At 37.8% G+C, this 15,686-nt stretch overlaps 1 protein-coding gene across 1 annotated transcript; it reads right to left on the minus strand.

Moving 5' to 3' along the window:
• Positions 1-7,542: 7,542 nt before the first annotated feature.
• LOC114542083 (uncharacterized protein K02A2.6-like) lies at positions 7,543-15,686 on the minus strand. Its single transcript, XM_028561833.1, has 5 exons — positions 15,132-15,686; positions 14,833-14,897; positions 14,129-14,587; positions 13,681-13,996; positions 7,543-7,581 (listed from the first exon to the last, which is right to left on the minus strand). Exons 1-5 carry the CDS (start codon positions 15,684-15,686, stop codon positions 7,543-7,545), a joined length of 1,434 nt encoding a protein of 477 aa, XP_028417634.1.

Consider the following 15,686-nt stretch of genomic DNA (forward strand, 5'->3'; position numbering starts at 1 on the left):
TGAATGGTGTAGTGGGCTTGTATTTGACTTTCCACAGGTTGAGGTTAGTTTGCAGAATACCGTTTCTTGTATTAAATTCCATGTTCAGCAAAGTCTATTAATAAAATACAAGAATTTAATCCTCGAGATTGGAATTGGATTAGACTTTATTATACTGTAAGACTAGCATTTATGTAAAAGTCTATGTTTATGGTTGATTAGGGTTAATCCATATTTTAAATCTAACCCTAATCCAAACCTACCTTAGTGATTTCATTTGTATATAAATTCTTAGAATATGGAATACATGTATTTAGTTAGTGCATTCCTTATTCTGTACCAAATGTTTTGTGATGCTGCTAACCCATAATGTGGGTGGGTTGGAAGGCTTTTTCTTAGCACAGCTCCATTGTATATTTTTAATGCAGTGCTTTATCAATTAGTTGGTGACAGCTGTAACTTTTGTGACTGTTTGAAATAAACGGTTCATTGAAGCTCAAGAAGTAATAGAGTGCATCATTTATGAAGAAAAAGATGACAGTTGTGTAGCAAATAACACTGTAGTTCAATTTTTTGACCGCTATATAAGAGAAATCAACCAAAGCCAAGAGGGTGAGAGAATTACCTATGCCCATACCAACACAAATTACCATCCTAAACTGAAATTATATTAAATTAAACACATAAACGTTCACCTGCATAGTAACAATACTAGTTTTTTCTGTTACTAAATTGATGTTAGTCAGACTTTAAAATATGCACGTTTCATTGTATTTTTTAGACGGAGTTTCTTTAATGGACTTGGTTCATTTTTGGACGGCTTCCAATGTGCTTCAACACAAACCAAATACTCTGATGGTGAAGTTCGATGATAGCAATACCAGTCTTTTTCCAATGTCCCAAACATGTTTCAAGACCATAATTCTGCCAACGAAGCACACAGAGTATGAGATGTTTAAAAAAAATGTAGATATAGCCGTAAAATTCGGAGCATCAGGGTTTGTCTTCAACTAAGTCACAGGTCACTGTTATGGGATTAACAATGTAAAAATGTTCGTTCATGTTATTTAAATGTATGGGATAGTTTTGTTTTCCTTTGAAACCCCATATGGAAGGATTTTTTTAGACTTACATAGACAGATTTTTCTGTTGACTTATAGACACAGATTTTTCTAGACATTATGTGAGAATATAAATATGTTAGAAATTTGTGGTTTAACCAATGTTGGCTTTCGTTTATGCTTGGCATCAACTAACCTTTAATAATAGCTTTCAGTAATGTCATGATTAAAGCAACTCAAGTATTTCCAGAAACAGGTTGACACCTTCCTGATGAGTATGGCATGTATTTTCAGGTAAATTAAGTAACCGCTGTTCATTGAACGGACACTCTGCACTTGGAACCTCTACTTGCTCTGGCATTTGGTCAGGAATTGACCCTGCCCAATCAATACCATAATATTCAACAGGCTCCTAAATAAAATTAATTTTAATAAAGAGGAGTATTTTTATTAGGGCTTAATTTGGTAGGATTTAACAATCTATGCCTACTTGCAATGTTTCTATGATCCTATTTGCTTCCATTATCCTAGCACTTTCAAGACCAATAACCCAAAGTTGAAATGGCGTCTTGTTTCCCTCTGTCCGAATAGGATGATTAATCCATGCATCTCTCCAATTGTGAATATGCTCATTAATTATAGGCAGGAAAACGTAATGAAGACACCATATATGTGAGTCATTTTCTCGGTTGAGAATCCCTTCCTCCTCCATCGTCATAAAAAGGCCATAAAATAAACTAAGACAACCACTGAAAACATCTCGCCACAGCCGCTCGATTCGTTGGTTGTGCGTGCTTTTACCTGGTGAAAAATACAATAAAGTCTAAATAAGGGATATTTGCAACTTGAAAATTTTGTTAATGTTTTGAGGAAAGTAACCAAAGGCTTTAGCATACCTATTTATTTACCAACAATTACACACCTGTGATCATACTACCTCTACCAGGACCACGGTTAGGATGCGAAAGCATATAGGCTGCAACATCAACATTCTCACCCCCTTTATCGGAGCGAACACGTGATGGAAGTCCATACTCTTCCACGCTTTGTAAAAATACCTGCAGAACAGTTTCGGCACGATTATTGTCTGACGCTTTTAAATAGACTGGCATCCTAGAATAGCCATCTATTCCCCCGTGGATAACAATACGCCAACTACAATAATAGACAATTAATAATGCTTTAGTGATGATAATTTTTAAAAATGTACCTAACTAACAAGATGCTCTTACTTGATCAGCTTGTGATTTCCATCGATGTGCCAGAGAGACAATGGATATTTCACATTGTAAGATCGCCTTTTAATAGCCATCTTCCAACGTTGCATTAAACCAATAGGATCAACTCGCAAAAGAGAGTATCGTATTCGCTTACGCTGGATACGCAAACCCTTAGCCTGAAGATATCCTTTCATCATTCTCAAACCAAAGTTTGGATGACTATTTGAGGCTTCCCTCACAATTTCATCAAGTTCATCATCTTCAATATTACTGAACATACCTAAATGAAAGTAAAAGTAGTATTATTTAATGGATCTTTTCCTTTAGCCATTTTCTTTTCGTTCTTAAATAGTACACCCAAACACCTACTTTAATCTCACCTTTGCCTTTACCGAAATTGAGATGACATCAATATTGGGAGAAAGTTTATTAAAGTTTTTGGGACCCTTACCTCAACCTCGTACAGAGTCGATTACAGATAATGTATATAACTATAACTATTTATTTGACATGATATTAAATTGATCGTGGGTAGCGTGGGGTACCTGTTACAGAGAGTCCAAAAAGCGCCATTCTTCTCTCAATTGTCCGTTTGCTGACGCCGATTATTTTGCTAATTTCAGAAACCTTGAACCCTTTTTCTAGAAGAAATGATAATTGTTCTTCTTTTATATCGTACGAGGGTCGCCCAGGATTTCCTCTACTTTCCACTTGTGGGGTTGCATTGTTATCTTCACTTCTTGTTTGAGCTTCTCGATTGAATTGTTGTTCCATTCTTTGTTCCATATCGAAAAGAATGTTGTACGCCTCTCCAACGTTTCCACAAATGGAATCATCAATATTCATATTTACTAATAACCGTTGTAAAAAGTCAAGTTTCAACATAAGCTCTTGGAAGTCTATACTTCCATCTCGAGACTGTGAAAAACGATCGACAGAATTTACTACATCGGAAATTGCCTGTAGCAAATATTGCTTGTCTTCTTCCTCCATTTTGAAAATTTGTAGTGAGCCCGCGAACTTTAAAGACACTGGATTGCGGTTGGGTAACAAAAGTTGGTCTTCAAAAAATGAGTTGTGTTTTCAACGAACAAATCTGCGATTCCCCAGAATAATGTTATTTTCTTATTGACGCAGAACAAATATATTATCTCAAATAGATAAAAATGTGCTCCGAACAAGAAGTAATATAATCTTCAAAATATGATATGGTGAAATGCCGAAAGTTGATTTTTGGCGGACATGGGACACCATAGATTATACCAATTATAGATTCTGTATAGTTATTGCACATATATGGTGTGAAATAAGCGTTGGATATCGTGTTCACTACAACACTTAAGGTATGATTAGCCGGCGTTGATCATGATATCAATCAAACACAAAGTGACAATCTCAGTGACACTGAAAGACAGCTGGTAAGTATATATTCATTGGATATACTTTTAATAAACGTTTTTAATAAAAATGACATATTATTGTAAAATTTTACAGTTAGTAAGCAATTAAAACATAAGTCTTTGACTTTCAGATGCCCAAGAAGCGGATGGCAGTTGATCCTGTCCACCGAACTCAGCATTAAACAAAAGTTGCTGAATCTTTAGTTTCAGCAGTTCTTTACTACGTCGGTCTTCGATTTGCCTTAACGAATGTGCAACGTGCCTACCGAACGTTTCATCGGCGTCGAGTTCCTCTTTGTTCTTTCGTTTATTTCCGAGTTTGTCCAGCACAGTCAATGACTTTTGCAAAATAGTATTCTCCATGTTTTCTCGGACTTTGGCTTTCGACTTCGCCGACTTACAGGGGTCGTTTTGAGACTGTGTTAAAATGTCAAATGGCCTTGATATGGATATGTCGTCGTCTTCATCGTTCAACTCATTTGTGTCGTTTAATATATCCTCATTGCCATTGTCGTTTATATTTTCACCGGGTGCCTATGTAACTTCACATGATGCTGGCTCGGATGCAACGACTGGGACGCCCGATGTTGGCTTTGTTTTAACCGGTGTTATACTGTCTCGCAGAAAATGCAGAGAATTATGAAATCGCCATGCTGGCTCGTAAACGCTGTTTGTTCCTGCACCACTTGCTACGGAAGCTCTTACTTTTCCCAACTCTTTGCCGTATTGTGTTCGCAAGTTCCTTATCTTAGCTTTAATATCTGCATCTTGAATGATAAAGAGAAAGACCGACAATTGGTTTTAATAAAGTTTAGAGACAAGATTTAAAACACTGGTGATCTTGAAAAAAGTTGTTTACCAAACAAGCAAAAACTGAAAAACAGACTGGCATTCATGGCATCTTGCGAAGGTTTGCTTAAATACATTGTCTGAAAAACTATTATCATTCGTATAGCTTTTTATTTCATTGAAGTACATGTAGTTAATATAGGTTTTTAAATCATATGCTGTTTTGTTATCAAATTAAAAGCTAAATGCTTTTACCAGAGAACGAGCTTTCAAGCTCTGTTTCTAGTTTCCTTCGTATATCTTCGCGGGCAGACTGCCGTTTGTCCACTCTCTTGAACTCCAGACTGTTAGTTTTATACAAACATTCATAGTTTGGCCATAACTCAACCAAAAGCTCTTCCTCCTCGACTGTCCAGCATACCTTTTCCTTTTTAGATTTCTCCGCCTTTTTTGTTTTTTCCGCCATTTTTGCTGGCCAAAAACACTGTGCAGGAGTGGCACAGTCAAGTTTTGTTCGATTTTTTAGCAAAAATCGCAGTGAGGTGCGATAAATTTCGAGCAGGATCGAAAATATCGCACCTTCTTGCACTTGAATTGCACTGAAATACCAGCACTGAAATCGCAGGGTGTTTACATTGGCGATTTCGTATCGCCATCACGTCAGCAGAAAAAATCGCACCCAAAATCGCAGCAAAAATTGCAAGTGTAAACGGGCCTATAGATAGACGTTGCAAGCAAGCCACAGGCCGCAATGACAAAATTATCGGCGGTAAATCCTTAATCTTGATTGGTGACCCAGGTCAATTACCACCTGTTGCAGATAAACCCTTTTTTCATGCTAAACCATCAAATCTTGTTGGCGAACAAGGGTATCAGACATACAGAATGTTTGACAAAGTTGTAAAACTGACTGTTAATCAGCGAGTTCAAGGTGTATCTTCAGAACAGAAGCAATTTAGAGAATTGCTTTTGAGACTCAGAAGAGGCGAATCAACACAAGAAGAATGGCAATTATTGTTAACACGTCAACCATCTAGTATTGTTCATATTTCAGAATTTGATGATGCTATTAGGCTTTTTTACAGCAATGCTGAAGTTGCAACATACAATCATGATCAACTCACTAGACGTCAACAACCTATTGCTCGTATTAATGCTCACCACTCATCAGTTGCAGCTAAAAACATATCAAGTGATGAAATGTCCGGTCTACATCCAACGATCTTCCTTGCAAAAGGAGCGAAAGTTATGCTGACAATGAATTTATGGACAGAAGTTGGTCTCTGTAATGGAGCCACTGGAATAGTTATTGACATTATTTACCACAACAATCACCAACCACCAGATTTACCTATTGCAGTTATCGTTCAGTTTGATGATTACAGGGGACCTTCTATCACTGATACACTGCCATCAAGTGTACCAATATGCCCCGTCACTGTGTCAGCTCAGTCACCAAACGGCCTTCATGAAAGACAACAGGTGCCTTTAAGACTTGCTCATGCGCTCACTATTCACAAGAGTCAAGGTCTCATGATAGATCTTGGCAAATCAGAAAGGACTCCAGGAGTATCTTATGTTGCTATAAGTAGAGTCAAAACTTTGTCATCTTGTGTTATTGAGCCAATGACATTTGAGAGGTTAACTATCTTAAAATCATCCTCAACTTTACAATATAGGCTTGACGAGGAAGCACGATTAGATAACACTGCAAAAGCAACATGTAGAGATTTGATTGGGTTTAATTACTTCTATAAAAGCACGAGCTCAAACAACAAAGTTCGCACCATTTCAGCACTTATAAACAATTTTAATTAAAACGTAAATAATAAAGCAGCACATAAATAAGGTCAATTTTGTTTAGATTGTATTAATAAGTTAGCCAGACTGAACTATTAGTTCTAATTAAACTACATGTTATATATAACATGTAGTTTAATTACAAACTGTAGTATCTAACCATTCTCTTCTCTCTCTTAAGCCTGCAACAAACCTACAAGCACGTCTCAGAAGTTCCAAAATTAGAACGAAAAATGACAGGTAAAGATGTTATTAGTTATCAAAATTAAACTTATACCTCACTTTTTACTAATTAGAAATTATCCGTATTTCACCTAGATTCCAACATAAAGGGCTACATCCACAGCGTCTCACCAGTGAAAAATTCAAAATCCTCCAACAGAAAATACTTCAATTTCATGGTGCAGCAAAATTAAACTTATACCTCACTTTTTACTAATTAGAAATTATCCGTATTTCACCTAGATTCCAACATAAAGGGCTACATCCACAGCGTCTCACCAGTGAAAAATTCAAAATCCTCCAACAGAAAATACTTCAATTTCATGGTGCAGCAAAAAGACAGCGTGGTTTGTGCTGTGTGTTTTACACCAACTAAACACACAGAGCTTCACACTTTCCAACAGACGAAATCGCCAGTAAATGTATCCAACTTTGTTAAAACATCTCAAGGTGATGATGTTATCTTCAACCAGTATACAAAAGTAACCGCATTAGATTCAACCAAGGTCGACTTCGCGCACTCCGATAAATTAACAACAACAACAGGAATGGTAAAAAGCATTTCAGCTTGTAATGAGTTAGCCATTGAACAACTCATCACACTGAAAGCCCAAGTGGCAGAAATGACTGCTGTCAAAAAAATTCGTACTCAGCATCAAGGTATGTTGAACAAGCAAGAAGTCATACTGAGAGATACAACCGGCTGTATAAAGGCAGTGCTTTGGGGATCGGACGTCGATACTTTGAAAGAAAATACCACGTATATTTTTAAGAACTTTAAACTTAAAATATACAGGGGTGAAAAATACCTAAACACACCGAAAAGTGACGAATTCGAGGCAACGGAAACCACTCCATTTGATCAGCCACTAGTTGCTATTGATCTCAACCTACAGTTAACGTCTGCAACTATAACTGGAAAAGTTATCGAGGTACAAGAAATTGTCAAAACTCTCTCCTGTGCGAGTTGCAAGAAAAATGTTGCCCCTCTCCCAGATGACAACCTCTTTGGAGAATGTCAGGGACAGGCTTGCAAATCGTTGGTTATATTAAATGCATGTGACAGCCAGTTCACCCTTCGCCTCTTAGTGCAAAGTACGATGGATCCATCTGAAAGGAAGCGTTTTATCTTTTATAACCAAGAAGTACAGCAGCTAAAAGAGACCTTGGAACTAACACTCGACTTTACCACCTCAACTGAGAGAAACATTATGGTCGCTATCTTAAGAGCTGGCAAACAAATTAAAATTCAATATGACTCACTAACAAGCAAAGTTAATGATGTTGCTCTTGCATAGACTTTGCCGAACACTAGAAGAACGTGCTTTTATACTATTTTATTTCATTTCATTGTTGATATTCTATGTTCTGTTGGGTTGAGTTGCATACATTTTCAGACTTTTTAAGAAGTACTACGTTTAGAAGAACGCACTTTTACACCTCTGTAGCCTTAACTCTGATGTTCTTGTTTTGTTCTGTTGGGTTTGGTGACATTTCTTAGACATTTCAGATGTGCTAGATATAGAAGAACGCACTTTTAACAAGTGCTGTAATATTGATTTGTTACGTGTTGCATTTGGTAAAAATACTTAAAATATAATAAAACCTTGTGTAAATTTATGTTAAATTCGTGTTATCCATTTTCAATATTTTTATGACGTTTCACAATAATGAGCAATAGCATTTAGCATTGGCATTTAGTAATAAGCTCTAAATAAGCTCCACTCGCAGCACTTTATTTGCGATAGTAACTTCTAGTTCAATAAATTAGTGGTGGGCGATACCGTGAGTATCGATTTCGATACGATACCAAGTACTTTTTCATCGATACCAGTGGTATCGATACTTTTTCGATACCGATACTTGTCATTAGACACAAAAATACACATACTATCAGTAAATGTATTCTTACAACAACAATAATCATTTTTCACTGGTATCTAACTTTTCAAAATAATCCTAGACTACACTTTGTGGACGAACATTCGATATAGATGCCATTTAGGCCATTTGAGTAATTTTACAAAAAAGATTGCATTAAAAGAACACCTGGAAAATGACTGGAAATAAAACTGTACTCATGCAAATATTAATAGGAGAACTTCATGTAACATCAAATATTAACAATAGTTTGACCACGTGACAAGTATCGAAAACATCGATATTTTACAAAAGTATCGATACCAGCTTTTGAGTTCTGAGTATCGGAAGTATCGATACTTTGGTATCGGTATCGCCCACCACTACAATAAATCGTTTTACTACCATGCAGTGGTTACATGGCTTATTTTCTCTTCATTAAGCTATGAAAGTTACATGTCAGTTACTATTTAAGATACAGCAAGTGAACACAGAACAAATATAACTTTGTATTCACAAGGTTTCCATAAGAATACTTCATTCAATGCACTGTACTGTATGCAAGCATTATAAACAGTTGCAACTTACAGTAAACATGCATACAAGTAACCCGTTCCTTGCACATATACATTTAATGACATAAGATAATTGGAGCAATTGCTGTCACATGAACATCTATACACTCAGCCGAGTCCAGAACCACCAAAGTTATGCAAAGAACGTTCTACTAAGAGAAAGCAGTTCTCCTAAAACAAACAAAACATATATTGTTGTACGGGGTTTCACATTTTTATTCACATTCATTGATTCATAAGCTAATGTGTTTGTCAGGAAATTGGAATTCATCACCAAAATATGCAGAATATAAAAGAAATATAATACAGAACATCTAGAATAAAATAAGAAAGTGTTAGTTAATGCAGCAGTGATTTGATGCTCAAATAAAACTTTAACTCATTAACCGATAAGTAAAAAATACGTTTTAGAGTAAAAAAATAAAGTATTTATGCTAATTGCCAGACAAGCACTGGGTAAAACAATAACTTTAACTTTTAAACTTCCTTTAACACTATGAAAATCTTGAATGGCAAATGCTATTTAGTCCAACACCAGCCACAGCACTTGCTCGGCGGACTTCAGAAAAATAGGCATCAACATTTGAAACAGCACCAACATATTGATTTGATGCTGGTTGTAGTACATCATTTGTCTGTAATAAAAGATCAGGAATTAATTTCTATATTGGAAAATTTGCAGTGATTCAATAGTTTATGATAGACTATAATGATTCATGCTATATTTACTATACAATATATTTATACCATATCTACTTAATTTGATTCAAGTATGTTATCCTCACATGATAAGCTCTCTTCTCCTTTATCTGGTAAATACACAATTTGACAGAGTTAAAATGTCAACAACTATTAAATATAGTAACTCTAGCTCTTTAATGCACTTATGGTCATCATGTAGGCATTTGTCATCAAAGTCTAAGAAATTGCATGCTAGCGCCTTGATGGAATGCTTTATTCTTTGCTGTTTTATGTGGCCCTCAGGTAGTAGGTTTTCTCGATCTAGTTGGTCCCATATCGATTCTGTAGTGGCTATAGCCACTACGGAAACCAACTAGATAGAGAAAACCTACTACCCGAGGGCCACATAAAACAGCAAAGAATAAAGCATTCCATCAAGGCGCTAGCATGCAATTTCTTAGACTTTGATGACAAACGCCTACATGATGACTAGCTCTTTAAACTTTGGGGTTCATTTGCACAAAGTGTGCTAACAAACCTGGTTGATAATTTATAGTCATCTAAGTGATCACAAAATGTATATAAATGGTAATACTTAAGCCTTACCAGAAAGCTGCAGAGGCTCTTTATTCCACCGAAAGGAACACCACTCTTTGTTTTTGATAAATTTGTGAGATCATATCAACCTCCTCCAACAAATTTAACCTTGGACGTTTGACTTGAATTGCTTCTGCCATATTGGATATTCTATATTACTCAGTAACCTGGCCTTGGTTAGTCTTTGTCTGAAATAATACCTCCATGATTCTGCCGGAAAACTTAATTGAGGCGATTTCAACGCAACCATCGGCAACCAGACGATGTGCTGGAGCGCCATCGTGTGCTTACTAGAGCCCTCGAAACATTTCCTCCTGATGCTGATTGTTGAAATGAATGGCAAGTTCAGGAAAAGCAAATTCATCGAGCATTCGAATATATGCCAGGCATCCACATTTTGAAAAGAAAGTTAGGGCCAAAAACTATGCCATTACTGCAAAGTGCTGCCCAAATAGTAAGCTTTCTACAGCAATTCATGTGTTCAAAGTTAAATGCAGTTGGTTGTCCCTTCAGGTGCATATTCGCACACATTGTGGGAGGTAACTTCTTCTCCTTTCATATCAAATCCTGCTTCGTCTCCAATAATTATGCTCTGCAAAAAGTTTGTGTTGCAAATCGTCTGGCAATAGCTCGTGCCATGCGGTATGTGCTTTCTGTAAGCCATCTTTCGTTTAGATATATTTTTTATATTATTTTTTATATAGATTCAAAGGAGAACCAATCATAATCAATCGTAATAAAAAAATATCTATTGGATTTCAGTTAATATAATATTCAAGATCGCCATACTACCGCTGTAAACTTGTATTAACTGCTGTAAGCATGAAACAATGTAGGCGAATGCGTTTAAAATTGACTGTATTAAGAAGAAATGGAAAGACAGTTATTCAGAACTCCTCTTTGTGTAAATAACATGATAAGAAATCGTACAAATATTGTGGGCAGAAGCAATATTTGTGGTGACGATTTGCATACAGAGAGACATAAATATCATGTTATTGAACAGTGGAAGGTAAAATATTATTTTGTTACTCATATTTAATTACCCTACATTATATAGCACTGGATCAGTTAACATTCAAATGTCTTGTTTATGTTGTTGCAGGATGATCAATTTATTCCCCTGTTCCCAAACCACTCAGTGGTGGATTATGGCCATAGATGTGACTCAACATTTTTGTTCAAGTTGATAGATGGTTTTGGTAAGCATAGTACCATACTATAAAAATAGGATTACAGCAGCTGTCTACCTTGGAAAAGTGTCCACCTTATGACTCCATATTCATATTCAACTGAGGTATGTACAGTACCACATTTCTAGGTAAACTTTTCATATTAACAATTTTTCTGGTCATATAGTTTTACAATTCAGACCCATGATTGGTGACATATGAACAACTGGAATAAATAGAAATATGCTGTATTCTTACTTGAAGAAGAAAGGGTTCTTACAATACAATATGGATGTGTTATATCATCTTTAATAGATGGAACCTGCTATATATCTGTTACATGTTGCTGATATGCCCTATCAGTATCAGAATTCCTGTATGTTTTTTTCAAGAGAGATGTATTTCATATGCATTTCATTGGAGGACAATACTGATGGTTACCAAATGGGAAAGAAACGATAAAATGTTAATACGAGACATCTTTATATTTGCCAAAAGAGAAGCAAGTGTGGCACTTTCGTTTACCAATTGAAAAGTGAACTATCAGACTTAGTATCTGGACTCTATTTGCAACACAAAGATCTTAAAATACATGTGTTTTATCCTCCAAATTATTTTATAAGGCGCGAAAATGTGTTCCTCCGGCGCGTGGCTGTGCCCGCTTGTGCCCACACAAATAAACCGTACGGTATGCCAAGGATTCAAACATTGATTTCCAAGACGAAAATGTAATATATTGGTCTTTATTGATGTTTACCGGTTTCGACAATTTAATTTACTAAACAACTTTCCCGCTTATATACCTACGTGATCATCTAATTTACATACGATTATTACGATAACATTAAAAGGTAATTTGAATATAGTACAACTCCCCTACGAAAAATTTTTTTTTGACTTTTCCAGGTCCCCATTCACCCTCCTGCTTGACACGTACTGCTTCGCCCGCCTTAAGTGGTTGTAAAGGCACTGCAGACTTATCATAGTTGTCCTTCTGGTCGGCTTGCTTCTTCTGGAATTTGGCCTGCATCTCACGATAACAGACTGTCTCAGGAATTAGGTGATTTGTCGTACATGGTGAAATCGAATGTAGACGTCTTCCCATGGATAGTTGTGCAGGCGATTTGTAGTTGGCCACTGGCGTATTACGCTGCTCTAACAAAGCGAGATATGGATCTTTGTGATCATGCTTAGCCTTCTCCAACATTCTCTTGGCAGTTTGTACAGTTTTTTCTGCTAGACCGTTTGACTGTGGGTACTTCAGACTTGACGTCACATGTGAAAATTTCCAATTCGTTGCAAGCGTCGCGAACTCGGTGGAGCTATACTGTGGACCATTGTCCGATTTCACTGTCTCTGGTATTCCATGTCCCGTGAAAACTTGCCTCAGCTTGTTGATGACTGCCGCACTCGTTTTAGTTGGACAGTTGGACACCATATTCTCGATTTGCTTGGTCATACCCAGCCAAAACACCAATTCTCAAGCTCGAAGCTTGCTTCTCTCGATTCCAAGGTGCCCTTCGTGAATTTGTAATAGAATATCTTTCCGCATTGCTTGAGGGACAACTATAGTCTCACCCTTGAAAATCAAACCATCAGTCGCAACCAATTCATCTGTAAATGCCCAATATTCACTGACTTGTTTCGGTACACTCCGCTTATGATTAAGCCATTCTTCTTGAATTATCTCTGATAATTTAACCATGATCCTATCGTTGTTTGTTTCCTGACGTAGCTCTGCCAACTTCTTATCGCTTACTGGTAGATTTGCCGTTGCTGCATGTACACATAGCACAAGATCTTCGTCGTCGTTGCCAATCGTAGGAAGATGTGCCCTCGAAAGTGTATCAGCGGAATACAGTTCCTTTCCAGGTTTGCATCATAAGTCGATGTCATAGCGTTGTAACAGTAGGAGCATACGCTGTAATCTTGCTGGCGCTTTATCCAACCAACACTCTCTTGGCATAGATGTATTGATGGAACCGCTAACAACCGAAAGTTACTGCTAAAAGTTCTTTCTCGATCTAAGCGTATTTACACTCTGTCTCTGTAAGTGAGCGAGAAGCATAGGCAATTGGTGACCCATCTTGCACCAAAACAGCGCCCAACCCAGACTTACATGCATCTACTTGCAGCTCCACTGGCAGCTTAGGATCGTAATACTTCAGCACACCAGGGCTCGTCTACGTCAAAAGGCGCTTGATGTCGAAAAATTATTGTTCGTGACGCTCAGTCCAGTGCCACGCTACATCTTTTTTGAGGAGCACACGGAGGGGTGCCGTTACTTTTGAGACGTGTGGTGGAAACGTTGCCAGGTAATTCACCATTTCCAGTAATCGCTGTATGCCATATTTGTCTTCTGGTGCTGGCATATCAGTAATCGCCTCTAACTTCGACGCGTCTGGCTTGATCCCATCTCCAGTGAGTACATGACCAATGTACAAAACTTCGGTATGCCTGATCTTACACTTGTCGGGGTTCAGCTTGAGGTTGCTCTGTCTTGCTCGTTGCAACACTTTTTCCAACCTTTCCTCGTGTTCTACCGGTTTGCCCCAAACTAGCATGTCGCCAATATCAGTCTCGACACCGTCAAGATCATAGAATAACTCGTGTAATCTCTTGTGGAACACTTCTTGGGCGCTATGAATGCGGAAGGGCATTCGTGTGTAACGATACCTGCCGAACGGTGTTCCAAAGGTCGTTAGCATTGAACTCTCTTCATCCAAAGAAATTTGCCAAAATCCTGAACTCGCATCTAAGGTGGAAAAATACTTCGCTCCGCTCAGCCTTGTTATGATCTCCTCGATCGTAGGCAGATGATAATGTTCTCGCTTGATTGCCTTGTTTAGTGGTCGCAGATCTATACAAATCTGCAGCTTGTCAGTGTTTTTCTTTTCCACAAGGACCATCGCATTGACCCAGTCCGTGGGTTGATCCACTGGCACAATTACCCCTAGACTGCACATCTCATCCAACGCGGTCTTCGTTCGAGCCTCTAAACCAAACGGAATTCGTCTTGGAGGAATTATTACTGGTTGTACTGTTGGATCCAGCTCGATGTGATAAGGCCACTGTAAAAAACCATTCCCCGAGAACACATCTTGGTATTCTTTCTTGATTCTTGTCGTAAATACTTCGGTTTCTTCGTTGCTACGGTCTACGGCACTAATGAATCTTATTAAGCCAAGTTCTTTGCATGCAGAAATACTAAGAACTGGTTCGCTCTCTATGCTTGTAATGTAAAATTCCAAATTATGGATAGTCCCTTTATGTTCGCATTCGAGCGTGCAAACAGCTTTAACTGTAATGTTCTCTCCATTATAAGCGCTCAACCGGGCTTTCTCAGCTCTATCTTTGCAGCTTTTGCAACTCGTCGAAAGGTCGAATATGGAATCACGTTGACTTCCGCTCCAGTATCCAGTTTCAATTGAATCTCTTGGTTATTTAATGACAATGTCACATGTTCAGTTTCTGACCGACGAATCTGATCAACAGACTCGACTTTCACAGTCTCTAGAAACAGATACTCGTCGCTTTTCTCCTGTTGACACAAATCAACATTTTTGCTCGATCCGTACATTCTTGCGTGATGATTCATTTTTTTGCATTTATTACACTGTTTACCATCAGCTAAACACTGCCCCTTGGGATGCACTGTACCACAATTTCCGCATGAATTACGCTTGTTTTCTTGTTTTCTGGCTTCGGTTGATTTTCCCTGTACTTTGTTAAGCTTGCCTTTGTTTTTGGCTCGATTCGCTCCACCACGTCTTACTTCATTTACATGATTCATTTCGCTGCCAAACAACTTCATCTGTTGTCTTGATAATTCAACAGCCTTGTTTAATTTCAAATCTGATTTTTGCAATAGCCGCGCTAGAACAACTCTTGATAATATGCCACTGACGATTCGGCTACATATAAGATAGTCTTTCAAATCTCCCCACTTGCACGAAGCCGCTAATGTTCTCAATTCAGTCACGTATTGATCTATGGACTTACCAGGGGTTTGGTCTCTTGTGATAAATCTGTGTCGCTCGATGACGAGATTCTTTTTGGGCTTACAATGCGCCTCAAACTTTTCGAAGAGGATTGCTGTGGTAATCACTGCTTGTCCATCTTCACCGGTTTTGAGCTCGAACATGTCTTTGATTTCTTGTCCGTCTTTACCAATCATACACATAAAAATAGCGACTTTTTGTGCTTCGGTTTTGCCAGTGCACGTTGCTGTTAAATAATATTCCATGCCACGTCTCCAACGTCTCCATGTCTCCGAGAGATTCTGTGGGCTAGTGAAATCCATTTCACCGGGTCCTCTTACTTCGTTCAT

The sequence above is a fragment of the Dendronephthya gigantea genome, unplaced genomic scaffold (assembly GCF_004324835.1).
Source record: "Dendronephthya gigantea isolate DGI-Jeju-01 unplaced genomic scaffold, DenGig_1.0 000334F, whole genome shotgun sequence".
NCBI lineage: Eukaryota > Metazoa > Cnidaria > Anthozoa > Malacalcyonacea > Nephtheidae > Dendronephthya > Dendronephthya gigantea.

Excerpts from the sequence above, each read along its gene's own strand:
- LOC114542083 (XM_028561833.1), bottom strand. The coding sequence starts at position 15,686 with ATGAACGAAGTAAGAGGACCCGGTGAAATGGATTTCACTAGCCCACAG. Across the intron at positions 13,997-14,128 it reads ACAAGGCTGAGCGGAGCGAA|CGCCCAAGAAGTGTTCCACA; the intron begins GTATTTTTCCAC and ends CCGCATTCATAG. Across the intron at positions 7,582-13,680 it reads TACAGCGATTACTGGAAATG|ATGGATCCATCGTACTTTGC; the intron begins GTGAATTACCTG and ends GCTTCCTTTCAG.